The sequence below is a fragment of the Gopherus flavomarginatus genome, chromosome 8 (genome assembly GCF_025201925.1).
Source record: "Gopherus flavomarginatus isolate rGopFla2 chromosome 8, rGopFla2.mat.asm, whole genome shotgun sequence".
Classification (NCBI taxonomy): Eukaryota; Metazoa; Chordata; order Testudines; family Testudinidae; genus Gopherus; species Gopherus flavomarginatus.
The window spans coordinates 111,881,423-111,895,938 of NC_066624.1; the positions used below are offsets into that span (position 1 = coordinate 111,881,423).

Below are 14,516 nucleotides of genomic sequence, written 5' to 3' on the forward strand. Positions count from 1 at the left end.
GGGTTTAGTTATGGGGTAGAGGGTGTAGCCGGGATGGTCACCCACTCCTGCCTTAAAAAGGCTTAAATCAGCCTGGGGAGAAGGCTATGGCAGGGAAGGAAAAGTGGGGCTGATTGGGGAAAGCAGCCTCAGCTAGGGGCCATGTCCCAATCAGGCCGAGGCTGGTGTAATGAGGGCCCAGCCGGCCCTTGTAAGAGGGCTGGGGCCAGAAACCAGAGACAGACTCCCTCTAGCTTTGAGAGGGAGGGTCTTGGCTGCAGGGAGCTGAGAGAAGGTACCTGGTATGGAGCAGGGCTGGGGGAAGGCCAAGGGAGCTGGGGAGCTCTGGCCTGGAAACTCCCCAGGCTGTGGCCTAGTGGAAGGCCAATTAGGTACTGGGGGTTGCAGGGGGCAGCCCACAGGCAGGCAGAGGCAGCAGGTCCAAACCCCCCTTGCCTATGATGAGCGGCTTTTACATTGCAGTCTGCCCTAGTGAGCGGAGGCTAGATGGTGACTGGCAGTAGCCCACAACTGAGGCAAGGTTGGGATAGAGGGTTGGGTGTTTCCCTGGGTGGGTAGACCCTGAGACTGTGGGGGTATTGCCAGGGGGCAGCATCCCAAAGACAAGAGGCACCTGGTCCTGGGAGGAATATAGGGGGTCAGCAGCAGTGGGACACCGGCCTGCAGAGGGAGCGCCGGAGGCTGGAGATGCTAATTCGCACAGACAACCAGCAGGAGGCGCCGCAGCAGTGAGTCATGCACCATTAGAGAGGGTGAAGCCAGGAATGGGCAAAGCACGGGAGAAGTCCACCCTTGGGAGTCAGAACCCTAGGTAGGTTGGAACTCAAAGAGATTGGACCAGTGGCTTAGCACTAGTGCACTTCGTGTTGGAGATGAAGCCCTGGTTCCCAAAACTGGTCAAAGGAAGCAGCTGCTACTTTTGTCACTGTTGAATACCAGGCTAGATAAACCTTTGGTCTATTCCATTGTGGCCGTTTCTATGCTAAATTTTAATCAGTGAGTGCTGTGCGAGTCTGGAGGGAAGAACAGACCCGGACCATGCTAATGAAGGAGACAGAAAACATCAGGGGACTCTGTGAAATATAAATCAGCATTTTACCTTTATTTGACTTATATCCTAAAGGAGCCGGTATTCTGGCCCTTTTCTCCTCTGAAGTAAAGACTGGAGGATACACACTGTGCACATGGACAGGACACAAATAGCGACAACACTGCAAAGCTGTGGCAGCAAGCCAACCAAATCCACACACTGCACTCAGCCCGCTATTATTCACTTTGTCAGTTAAAGGGCAAACACATCCCCTCCCGCCTCCCGGCCTGCCACCACTACAGGAGATGGGTGGTGCCGTTGTCCTGGGTCCAGGTTTAGAAGGGGAATGGGATCACTGACACCACAATGCATAGCAGCTGCAAAGAGTGGTGCCTAGAGGGCATTCCCCTCCCACACTCAGGGGGACTAGGCGAAGGGGAGGCACTAGGAGGACCGGGAGAAAAGAGGAGGTGAGGAAAAGTTGAGGGATAAGACTAAACAGGTGATAGACTGAAAGGAGACAGGGCAGGCAGATGCTATAACAAATGGAGGAGGAGGGAAGTATGAGGGAAGAAGAAGTGAAACGTGGGCATTTCCTGGTCTTGTCCGAATTCCCGTCGATCCTGGCTGCGGCCCTGCCTAGCTCCTCGCTGGGAAAAGTACCCAAGGGAGCAGCACGATGAAGGTTCAGAAGATACGTTAACACAGGGACACCACAGCGAGGCAATTCAGGGCCATCCTTCTCTCTCTCTTCCAGTCCCAGTGGGGCTTCACACACAATATTTCCAAAAGCAGGCTAGGGAGGGCCAGGAGAGAAAGAGAGATGTTAGGTGCAAGCTCGTGTAAAACTCAACTGGCAGTAGGAGGCAGTCCTGCATTCTTGGCAGGGGGAATGGATGGAATGACATCTTCCATCTTGGCCACCTCTAATTCACTGTAGTCTTGGTTAATTTCCACGTCCTTCCTCACTGTCTCTCAGCCACACAAACAATTACCCCTTGTTTTGCCCATACGCAAGAGAGCAGTGACTTCGGCAAAGGGGACATGTTTTCACGCTCAGCTTGTGTAATGTGGGCGGACTCACTCCACAGACAAAGAGATTTCTGCAGAACGGAGAGCCAAGTTGTACCAAATTACCCCACACCCCCTCTGGAATGAAAAGGGACGACTGCTGCTTGAAGTTTCCAAATGGATTTTAGAAGCACTTAAAGGATCCCTGCAGTGGTTACAGTTACTAAAATTCCCTTACACGTGAGGACCTTTAAGAGAGCTATTCCTTAGAGCCTGGGGTCCTCAGTTCCTTTATGAACCAACAAGCTCTTAAAAGCTTCTGATTTCCCACCAAAAGGAACCAAAATAGGAACATTTCAAGGTGCTGCCAAAGCCCCTTAGAGTATCAGAAGCAAAGGGCAATGTGGACAGAAAGCAGCCAGTCAGCTCAGGCTAGAGGGAGATCCTGCTGCTAATGCAGTCAACGAGGCTGATTAACTAGCAGGCAACGGCTGGTCACAATGGATGGCTGAGCTCTGCTGACCTTGGGGCTCTCAGCAGATTTGCTATAGCCTGTAGAGAGAGTGCCCTAAAGGGGCAGGCGGGCTGCAGGCAGATCGATCCCAGAGGCTGCTCTAAAACCAAAACCCACCGCGTTTGTCAGGGTGTGATGGCAGCAGACCCACCTCAGCATAGGCCTCCTCAGAGCCTTCCCCAGCCAAAAGCTGCTCCTTTAACTTCGCCAGCTGTTTGGAACAAGCACAAGGTTAGATTAACCTCTCTTGCCCCACCCCCAGCCTTCTTCTGCAAGTCACCAGTCACTGCATAGAGTGCCACGGCCTTATTCCTCTTGCCACTGTGGCTTTGATGTCCTCCTCTCACTTTCCACGCTCGTCTCCCATTCACTTTCCTTTCAGGCAGCAGTGAACCTGTAGCACTGGTTTCTTTGCGACAAGGCTTCCATGTTAACGGCCATTGTTTCCCGCTTCTAGAGGCGAGGGCCATCTGTGGCAAGGAGACTCTGTGCTTCTGCTCTGGCAATGTAGCTCCCAGGAAGCCAGAGCCTAATAGCCCAGATCCCTTGGGAAGATCCCATCGGAATTAGGGCACTATGCTGGGGCCCATCTCGATTGCAGCGCAGCTAGGTGTGATATAGTGACACATTGCAAAGGCTGGTTGGACCGAGAGTCAGGAGACCTGGGTTCTAGTCCCAGCTCTCCCATGACCTGCCATGTGATCATGGGTGAGTCACTTCCACTCCCCAGGCCTCAGTTTCCCCTCACACGCTTTGTATCCTGTTGTGGGCTGGCTGGCTCTTTGAGGCAAGCTGGGCTCAGTCTTTCCCATGACTTAGCAGTTATCCCTAAGCCTCACCAATGAGCTTGCAACATAAGGGTGGCTCTGTGACCGCAGCTGGTTGCAATGGGCTTAATTAGCTGTAGAGGTGAAGCCAGGAGGTGGCTAGTTAAACAAAGCTGGGAACTCAGCAGAGGGAAGAAGACCCAGGAGGGAGGAACAAACGGGAGAGCCTGAGGAAATCAGGCTGAGTTTCCCCATGGAGCAGGGTAGGTTCCTGTGGGGGATCCCTGAGATGTGGCCTAAAAGGAGCAGGGAGACCCTGAGAGGTAAACATGCTGGTGAAGGGGAGCAGCGGGACAGTCCTGCTGGGCAAGAAGCAAGAGAAGAGAAGCTCTGCAGGGATCAGGAGGTGCAGAGAACTTCCGTGGGCCCCGAGAGGGCTGGAAGAGCTGCTAGTTCGGGCATTGGATTTGGACGTGAAGTTAGATGGATCTTTTGTTACCCTGGAAGGGGAGCGAACTGTTGTGTGACCTGGCCAGAGGGCCGAGCCACGGAAAACAGGGAGAGAGGAGGAGACAGCAGCTGGGACTAGGCATCGCGGCCACGGGACCGGCCACCGAGCCACGGAAAACAGAGGGAGAGAGGAGGAGACAGCGGCTGGGACTAGGCATCGCGGCCACGGGACCGGCCACCGAGCCACGGAAAACAGGGAGAGAGGAGGAGACAGCGGCTGGGACTAGGCATCGCGGCCACGGCACCGGCCACCGAGGGGCAAGAGACCAAGTTCCCTGCACTGCTGTGTCCCTAGGGGCAGGCGGGAGCTGGAGCCGGTTCGCCCCCGTTCCCACGAACCGGTTGTTAATTTAGAAGCGGTTTTAGAACCGCTTGAGAGAAGTTTTGATGCGCTCCCGCGCGAAGCCTGTAATTCGTCCTCCCGGCCTCGGGGGGCGCTGCGCTGCGCTGCAGGAGCCATGTGGGCAGCCTCCCGGCCCTGCTGCTGCTGCTGCTGCTCCTTGGAGCTCTGGCGCTGGGGCTCCTGCTGCTGCCTGGGGGGTTCCCGGCTGCGTGCTGCTGCTCCCAGCCGCTCTCCCCGGGTGAGTGCCGGCCCCCCCGAGCCCCCCATCGCACCCCCTCGCCGAGCCCCTGCCCACAGCCACCCCCTGTCTGCACCCCCTGGCCCCCGCCGGCCCCCCCGCCTGCCCACACCCCCTGCCACAGCCCCTGCACCCCCTGGCCCCCGCCGGCCCCCCCGCCTGCCCTCACCCCCTGCCCGAGCCCCTGCCCCCTGGCCCCCCCGCCTGCCCTCACCCCCTGCCACAGCCCCCCCGTCTTCACCCCCTGGCCCTCCCGCCTACCCTCCCGCCTGCCCACACCTCCTGCCCGAGCCCCTGCCCCCCTGCCACAGCCCCTGCCCCCCTGGCCCCCCCCGCCTACCCACACCCCCTGCCCGCAGCCACCCCCTGTCTTCACCCCCTGGCCCCCCCGCCGGCCCCCCCGCCTACCCACACCCCCTGCCACAGCCCCTGCCCCCTGGCCCCCCCCGCCTACCCGAGCCCCCTGCCCGAGCCCCTGCCCCCTGGCCCGCCCCCCCGCCGGCCCCCCCCGCCTGCCACAGCCCCCCCGTCTTCACCCCCTGGCCCTCCCGCCTGCCCTCCCGCCTGCCCACACCTCCTGCCCGAGCCCCTGCCCCCCTGCCACAGCCCCTGCCCCCTGGCCCCCCCCGCCTACCCACACCCCCTGCCCGCAGCCACCCCCTGTCTTCACCCCCTGGCCCCCCCGCTGGCCCCCCCGCCTACCCACACCCCCTGCCACAGCCCCTGCCCCCTCGCCTGCCCACAGCCCCTGCCCCCTGCCCCCCCGCCTGCCCACACCCCCTGCCACAGCCCCTGCCCCCTGGCCCCCCCCGCCTGCCCACACCCCCTGGCCCCCCTGTCTTCACCCCCTGGCCCCCCGCCGGCCCCCCCGCCTGCCCACACCCCCTGCCCCCCTGTCTTCACCCCCTGGCCCCCTGCCACAGCCCCTGCCCCCTGGCCCCCCCGCTTGCCCCCCCGCCTACCCACACCCCCTGCCACAGCCCCTGCCCCCTGGCCCCCCCGCTTGCCCCCCCGCCTACCCACACCCCCTGCCCGCAGCCAGCCCCCGTCACACTCCCTGCCTCCAGCTAGCCCAGCCCCACCCCCGTCTGCAGCCAGCCCCAGGTGCACTGGTGCCCTGCAGTTCTCAGGGCAGTAACCTGCTTCAGTGGGGGGGCAGGGAGCCGCGGGGACCCACACATGTGCACACCCTAGGGTGACCAGACAGCAAGTGTGAAAAATCGGGACGGGGTGAGGGGTAATAGGAGCCTCGATGATAAAAAGACCCAAAAATTGGGACTGTCCCTATAAAATCAGGACATTTGGTCACCCTAGCACACCCCAAGGGAGTGGCGGGGACCCACACACGTGAAGCGGAGCTCATTTCTAGTTCAGGCGCATCTTTTTAAAAAAGAACTTTAGGTAGGGTTAACATACATCTGTATTTTCCCGGAGATGTCGGGCTTTTAGGTCTTAAATTGCTGTCTGGGTGGAATTTTTAAAATTTAAAAATTTCTCCCAGGAAAATAAGGATGTATGGTAACCCTGTTGGTACAAAAAATACATACTGTGGCACATCTCTTACATCGGAACTTTTTATAGGGAACCAGTTGTTCAGATTTTAGCAGCTCATCACTGCCTAGAGGTGAGAGCACACACTCACACTGGCCTTGTCTGCTTAGACCTTCCGCTCTCTGGTGCAGGGACTGTCCCCATGGGGTGGTGGATTCCCAGCAAAATGGAGACATGCGCCTGGAGTCGGCCTCTAAGTGCTACTGTGACACAAACCAGCATAATAAAGGACCTGGGGAAATTCATCTTGGGAGTAGGACTCTCTGCTTTGGTCCTGTCTCTAATCTGAACCAGTTCTCCCCGCCCCCTCTCAGCTCCTTCGTGTGACCCAGTGACGGGATTAAACACGACAAAACAGAAACACCTGCCTCTGTAGCTAGCCCCTTCTGCCTCTTCCCGGGGAAGGGTTTCCCGCTTACGGGAACTTTTTTCCCCAGTGTGCCTTTCCGGATGCTGGCCCTGTAAATATGGCAGAGCTAGGTCACTGCTGCAACCTAACCAATGTTATTTCCTATCGCTCCCAGTGCAAAGCTGATGGTGGATTCTCCATCACTGGCCACTGTTGTATCACGACTGGATGTTTTTCTAAAATATCTGCTCTAGGAGTTACTTGCGGGAAGTCCTAAGGCCTGTGCTATGCAAGCGGATCACAAGGGTCCCTTCTGGCTTGGCAATCTATGAACGTTTTTCTTCCATCTGATGAGTATTTTAAACCCCTGCTGTGCTTTCCTCTTCCTCTTCCCGAGGAGATGGCCAGTTCTCACACTGGGGCACTGAAATTGATGAAAAACAGGCCGGGAACGCAACATACCCACTAGTTCAGTCTGGGTATTATTGACCCACTGCCGGCTTTTGTCTGATTCACTCTGCATCAATGCGTGCGCCTCTCACCTGTTCAAGTTCTTCAAATTTCTTTGCCAGCTCCAAGTCTGGAAGAAAGAACACAGGTAGTGTAAATATTGGTGCTGCTTCCTGAAACCCCCAGGAGAAAGAATGTCCTCATTCACCCTTTATGAGTGCAAGGCCTCTTTACCATTGAATTCCTACTTAGCCCTGAAAATATAGGTTAGTTGAAAACCCAGCAGAAGAGCTGGCGTTTCCTACAAGTTCTGTAGGACTTTCCCTTAATGCTAAATAATATTGTCGTGTTTGTTTTGTAACTTATACAACATACCTGATGGGTACAAATATAGCAGCTAAAATAAGGGCATGTACTGACCAATGCCAACTCAGCAGCTCCCCATCACCTGGGCTGGGCAAAAGCCAGAACAAATGGGCCTAGCCCCATGCCCTGAAGGCTGGTAACTCAGGCTTTGTCAGATTAAAGCAACAGGGGAATTATGTTTCTATGGTTAAGTGACAGAGCAGGAGAGAACTTATGCCGTCGCCGTTACGGTTATGCTGGAAAGTGTTGGTGGCTCTCAGCAGGCCTGTCTTTGACTATTGGCAATCACAGACCTTGCTGTGGCTGATCCACATCTAACCGCCCTTCACTCAGGATCAGTATAAGTGTGAGGGGGTGGACTGGAAGGAGTTAAGGTGCCCAGGTAGGCCTGTTAACTCCATAGGCTGCACCTGGAGGGAGAGCCAGGGAGCAGCGAGTTGATTGCAGGCAGGTTCAGCTGGGCAGGAACTGGCGGAGCCTATCAAGCCAAGAGGCTGGCAATAGCCAGGGGCCACTGCTGGGAAAGGCTCAGTCGCTCCTTGGGAAGAGAGAGGAGCGTTTGAGCAAGGAGGGGAACCAGGAGTTGTTGGATGCAGTCCAGGAAAGAAGCAGTGCGGGCTGGGAGAGGAAAGTCCAGGATTACTGGACTGGAATCCAGAGCAGTGGGTGAGCCCAGGTTCCCCTATCAGCCATCATGGGTGTGGCATACACCAGGCAGGGGCAGTGAATGGGAAGACTGCCTGAGTCACTGTGGGAGGGGCAGAGAATTGAAGGGCTGTACCCCAGAAGGGGGAATGCTGAATGCCCTGGCCGGAGGGCTGAGTCACCAAGAGGATGCTGTGGTGCCTGGGACAAGAGAGGATGCTGCGGTGCCTGGTGTGATGGCATGTGACCCCGAAAGGGTAGTCGACCTTGAGAGCTAATCCCCAGAGTGACCAAGAGGAGGCGCCAGACAAGCGGTGAGTGGTGCGCCCCAGGACAGTAAGAAGCAATTAAGCGCCTGGATGGAGCAACATAGCTAACACAGTAGAAAACACTGCCCAGGGGGTGAGGCTATGTGCAAGGCCAGGCAGAAGCTGAGCTATGTGGGCAGAGGTGGTTTCCGGGGTATTTAGTGCAAACCCGGCAGCTCTGTGGGGCCCATCTACAGAGCCTTTGCCAGTACAGCTACACCAGCAAAGCCCCCTACAGGAGACGCAGCTTGTGCCAGTGAAAAGAGTTCTGCAGGCCTAGCTCTCCCACCTCCCCAAATGACATTAGATATGCTGCCAAAATCACTCTTCTCTTGGTACAGCTGCATCTACACTAAGGGGTTTTTCACACTCCTAAATGACCTGGCAATGTCAGCAGAACTGCGAGAAGCAGAAAAGTGTCCAAAAAGCCAGGAGACATCCAGAGAAGCGCTGGTAACATGGCCTTGAGAGGAAGCCAAGAGACAGAGCTTCTTTTGGGCAGAGTGCTGGCTGGAAAGATGCATGGAACCGTGAACCTAGAAACTATCTGCTGCTGTTTGTTCTTGCTGCATTCAGGGAAACAGGTCTGTGTACAGTCTTTGTAAATAAACAGGATTGCACCAAAGAAACACCTGTTTCCACCATCAATTTCTCCCCCAATGGAGACAACCTGCAAGACTCAGAATATTGGCTAACTGACTGGGCCAAAAGGGGCACCAATATGCATAAACCCAATACATTATATCGGTCTTGATTTAAAAGACAGCATGGTCCAGTAGACAGGCTGGGAAGCAAGAGAGCTGGCTTCTGTTCCTGGCTCTGCCTCCTGTGACATTTGGACAAATCCCTTCAAGGTTCTGTGACCCGCTTTTCACAGCAGCAAAACAGAGATTGCAAAAGCACTTGGGATCTAGGGATGAAAACTGCTACCTAAGCGCTTGCAATTGTTACTGCAGACACATCCACTTCTTGCGGCCTTTCTGGCCTCTGCTTTGGCTACAGTCCCACAAGCCAGTGGGCTGGCCAAGGACTGCGGCATCCCAAAAGCGAACAGCAGCTGACACTGGAACAGATGGTCTCAGGGGAGAATAAAAAGGGCTGATTTACTGACGACACTGTGCCTTGGTGTAAACCCTCTGCCTATGCTTCCCTTGGAGATTAATTGTTGGCAGTTTCCCGGCATAAAATGAAGCCTGCCTCTTGGAGTAATAAGTACATTAACCCATAAGCCTGTTCTTTCTTGAATGCATCCTATTTGTAAGCTGAATTCCTTCGTTAGCAGAACTAGATTGATTTGCTTTGCAGGATTATCCAGCCATTCAGAACTAGGCTGCCTCCCTGAGTTTAGCAGAGGGAAGGGTGGAGACCGTCACAGTCCTTGGGGCATTTTGTCACTGCTTGTCCCTGTGTTCTCCTGTTTTCATCAGGATTGTCACTGTGAAGGGAACACAGCACAGTCCTGCTCTGAAGACCTACGCTGCCAGTGAGAACCCATCCATTGACTTCAGTGGGCTTTGGGCTGGGCCCTCAGCGAGCAAGTGTTATCTCATGGATTTGAATGACGCTCCCTCCTTTTGTGCCAGGAGAAGTCTCATGATACCCTGCCACGTTCTGGGCTTGGGATCCTGCTGAAATCGACGGGAAGGCCTGGAGCCCTTAGAGTTTCACTCTCTGGTTTTTGGTCACGTCCAATCTCGCGGCTGGGATAACCTCCCACGTGATAGCACAGTACCTCCAGTCCCCGCCAAACCAGAGCTGCAAAGGGCTGGAGCAGCAAGAAAAATCCCATTGGCTGAACTTTTCCCAGCTTTAACAATGTCAGGTTCTGATGGGCGTTCCCCCTGGTTCTTAGCTCATCCAGAGAACGGGGCTGAGCCTGATCACCTCTTTGCTCTCTGTAAAGCAATTACCCCGGGTATAAATGGTGATCAGCTATTTGTATTTGCTCCTATTGAAGACATTGCATAAGTTTTAACATTCCAATCAGACCCTGAGCTGCCTCTGAGGGCCCCTAGCTGCAGAGAGAGAGAGTGAGAGAGTGAGTGTGTGTGTGTATGAGAGAGAGAAGTGGCTTCCCTCTCCCCCCTCCCCCCCTAACCCTGGGCTTGCTCTGAGCTGCACCCATCTGCTGGCACAGTATAGAACTCTTTCCAGCAGCCAGGGATTACTGGGGTGCAGAGACGCTTCCGTCAGTCTTCCTTGTCACTAGCCATGCCACTTGTGTCTGCTACGGGGATGTGAGGACTGGAGAAGCTTCTGTGACAATTCAGTGCCACCTGCAAATTCCCCTGTGCTGTGGGAGCCTCCATGGGCCAGCTAAGATGGCTTTAGGTCAGACTTGCAATGGAAAAGCAGCATCAAGTAACCCCAGTGTACCAGATGGTCTGATCCACTGGGTGTGGGTCCCAATCCTACAAGGTGCTGAGCGGTCTCCACTCCCATAGCAATTTGTGGTAATTCGGGGGCTCAGCCCTTAAGCATCAGGCCCTTAATATTCAAACATACAAAGCTGCCTCCAGGGATCTGGGATGGGAAACTGATGCCGGGATTGATGAGTGTGTCACCTGCTCCTTCACTTACTGCTATCCGCTGGTTGCCTCCAGCCGAGGTTTTTGTTAAGCAGCAGCGTCAGCAGCACATCTTGGTGATTGGTGTCTCCTCTCTCCGGAAACCCTTGGTTTTCTGCAGCACATAAAACACCTCTCTCAAGCTGTGATGTCGGGATGAATGGGTTCCCCAGCACAAGAACGGAGGAGGGAAATATCTCACTGCTGCATAATGGGAGGTTGGGAGGGATGTGGGGTGGGAGAGGGAGATGTACTGGGGGGGGGGGTCTCCCATGGGTCGGTGAGGTTGCAATCCTCACCCTCAGCCCTAGCAGAGCTGCTTTGTGGCTGCTCCTTCTTATAACAGGTCCTGGTCAACGTGGTCCCTCCGTTACACAGAGGGGAGTCAGACAGTTGCATTGCCTAGTCCATCATCAATCCACTGGGGACTCCTTCGCCCCCGCCCTCCCCCAGCTGCCCCCACAGAATTGCACTGGAGCTGGGGAGGAGCTGGGAGTCCGTGCAGCTGGTCTTCCCGAGACCAATCCCTGGTGCACACTTACTGGAGTTCCCACCAGCCTAGAGGTAAGAGCCCCCATCTCTGGGCTAACTCCCCTGCTGTGCTTGAGATAAACCCGGCACCGGTGATAAAAAGCCTTTGTGTTCACCCAGGCTAGAGCCAGCCAGGGGGCAAGCTGGCCTCAGAGCTACTCTAAGTCACGCCTGTCTGCCCATGGGGCCATGGACTGGTCCAGCGCGAGGTAGGGCCACCCTCTATGGATGTCCAAGAGATACCTTCATTTCCCTGGGAAAGCCCCTTGTGCTGACTCTAGGCCACCCGGGGATTCCCTGTGCACAAAGGGAATCCTCCCAGAACCTGTTAAATCAACTGCCTGCTGCCAGAAGGGGACAGGGCCCTCGATGAAACCCCCAGACAGAGCGTTCTCTGTATCGTTCCCTTAGGGAGAGTGAGGAATCACTGCTCCCTGGAAAGATCGCTCCCCAAACCCCATGGATCCACCAGTATCTGATCACCGGACAGTCACCATAGTCCAAGGCCATATGCACCGAGACTCTGTTGTGCTGCAGAGACCAGGAGCTCCCAGCTTCCCCCAGCCGGTCTCTTATATAGCCTGAAGTGAGGGGTAGGGCACACAGTCAGCGTTAACTTTTGTGAGGCAAGCAGTGGGGGAAATGCATGGAGAGTGCCCAGGCTCCCATCCCATTTCAGATCCCAAAGCTCCTGTAGAGACCATAGACAGGCAAGAATGGTGCCCGAGGAACAGGACTCTTCTCTTCCTCATCCTCCAGGCTTCCGTTCCCTCCACACATGGAGGTGAGGGGCAATCATTTCACGAAAGTGGCTTCACCCTTATCTAACCTTGATGGGTTTAAAGCAAAACATGCGCACACAGGGGGCAACACGTTATTATTATGGCTGATCTCATGGAACCTAGTGGAGGCTTAGGGGGTGCATGACATCTGTTTAGACAGCGGCATAAATCTGGGGGAGCTGAGGAGTTGAGGCACTGTGCTTACTCTGATGGTCATAAATGCTGATCAGATTCATCCCTCGTGTGGTACCTTGACTGGGGTCACTGGGCCTGATCCTGATCTCAGTTACAAGGCAGAATTAAACCCCTGGAATTTAGTGGCATCACAAGAGGGGTGCATTTATCATGGTGAGTTTAAAGATGATTTGGGTTATGATGGTTTTGAAATGTTGGTGGTTAGGCATGTTGAAGTTTGCTTTAGAAAAAAAATATGAATGCACAATCAGAATAAAAGGCATTATTATTAAACCAACCAGGCAATAGAGGAGGAAAAATCAATTTAAAAGCAATGTTATTTTCTAGCTTATATTTGGCTGCTCCTGTTTCCCGCTCAAAGGCTCCGTAACAAAGATTAATGACACCATTTCCCGGCAGGATAAGTGTGAGCCAAGACGCACTCAAGTTACTTAAAGAAGAACATGTAAAAAAGAAGCCTCCTTGGATAAAATGTCTCTTATTGACACCTAAAAGCTATCAGATCTCGTAAACTCTGTGCCAGGACCATCACTGGATAATACCAGGGCATTCTTTTTTCCTAAGAGATTTTCTTTATGAATAGCAAGAGAGATTCTCATGAGACACATTCCTTCTGATGTGACACAGTCACTGTTAAATGTGATGTATTATACAACCAGAAATGGACATAGGGATGGTTGTAGGTCACACTAATATAATGAGGCCTCTCAGTAGCTCACTGGTTGGTCAAATGTTTAGTATAGCAAGGTAGTAATGGGTAACCTTATTTCCTTCCCATGTGAAAATCAGTGCTGTAGGGTTGGGCCAAGCAGAAAGGAAAATCCCCCAACCAACCAACCAGCAGAGAGAAGTACCTACCTGTGTCATCTAGGCTGAGTTTCAGCTTACCTTGTAGTGCAAGAGGTTTTCCATGTGCAGACGGTATCAACAGCATTATGGAGAAAACAGTTAGGAGCCCAAGGCAGAGCTGGACCGAACAGATTTTGTCCATGTTCCCGCCACCCAAAAGAACTCTTCCTTCACGCTCGATGGAGGACTTCAGTGCAACCCGGCTCCAGAGGAGCTCACTTTTAAAAGCCAGCGAATGTGCAATGATTACAAATGGTCTTTGGAGGAGGGGGAGAAAAAAATCTTCTGAAATATAATTCAACCTGTCAATATGATTCACTCCTTGGATAATGGACAGATTAACCCAGGAACAGACGTCATAAGGAACCCGGTCAATACGTCTCTTATCTGACCAATCCCATGAATGTTCACGCTCTCTCACACACACGCGCGCATCCATATACAGGTTCTGTGGCTCTATTATAGAAATGTATTCCGTGAGCTGGCTCACAGGGAGTTCTGCAATTTATTATTGCACTCTCCAGTGCTTGTGCTAATTAACCTGAGATGTAGAAAGTGCCAGAATGGTGGAGAGGAAGACAAGGCTGTTCATTTAATTTAACTGATTGTTGGCACTCAGGTGCATTGCTCCATCACAATGACTTTGTTGAGCATTGGTTTTATCATCAACAGGCAAAACGCTGCATTTGATTTCAGGGTAGAGTATGCGCTGGGGGTTAAATTTGACATCAGATACGAAAGTCATCAAAGAGGAGCCAGATCCCTTCAGTTTTGCCCATTTGGGAGAAGGAAGAGTGTTTGGATGATCTATTTTATTGGCAAAAGCCCATGTTTTATTATGATAAAATGTGGTAAGATGCACTGTAAAACCTTTCGGTGTCTGTTTTAGGGGTCTGGCTTCATCTTTTAAGCTTGAATTTATTGCCTTCCCATCTATCTCAATGATCTGTTAGGAATTTTCAATTACAACTTTATGATACCAAGAGAGATGCTGCTATAACGAGCATCCTGGTAAACTCTGTTCTCAGCTCCTGCTACTTTCCACGAGTGACGCTGCAAAGATGAGCTGCAGAACTGAGTCACTCACAGCCTGCACTAGCAACAAGCTGATCTGTAGGAACGGTGCCACTGACTCACCTGATATTCTTGGCTGCCGCAACGCTGTCCCGAATTGCCGATCTCACTCTGCTTGGTGCTACCTGCAATTAGCATTAACAGGAAGGCAATATTGACTTGGAGTTGGGATTTCTGGGGTTTGTTTTCCAGCTCTGCCAACGACTTGTGGTGTGACCTTGAACAAGTCACTTTTGATGCCCCAGCTTACTCAGCTATACAATGGGGACTAAATAAATTAATGCTGGTGAAGCCCTTTGAGATCTTTGGGTGAACGGTGCTATTTAAGTGCAGAAAATGACAGTGATTGCTCATGAAAATGAGAGACAATAGGTCTGACCCCATAAGATGCTCTTCTGCAAGGTGCCAATGGGCCTCAGCTCCCACTGAAGTCAAT

At 53.6% G+C, this 14,516-nt stretch overlaps 1 protein-coding gene across 1 annotated transcript; it reads right to left on the minus strand.

Moving 5' to 3' along the window:
* Positions 1-1,463: 1,463 nt before the first annotated feature.
* Positions 1,464-13,148, minus strand: UTS2B (urotensin 2B). Its single transcript, XM_050964838.1, has 5 exons — positions 13,046-13,148; positions 10,663-10,764; positions 6,856-6,893; positions 2,673-2,766; positions 1,464-1,826 (listed from the first exon to the last, which is right to left on the minus strand). The coding sequence occupies exons 1-5, from the start codon at positions 13,146-13,148 to the stop codon at positions 1,801-1,803; spliced, it is 363 nt and encodes a 120-aa protein (XP_050820795.1). The 3' UTR covers positions 1,464-1,800.
* Positions 13,149-14,516: the final 1,368 nt, after the last annotated feature.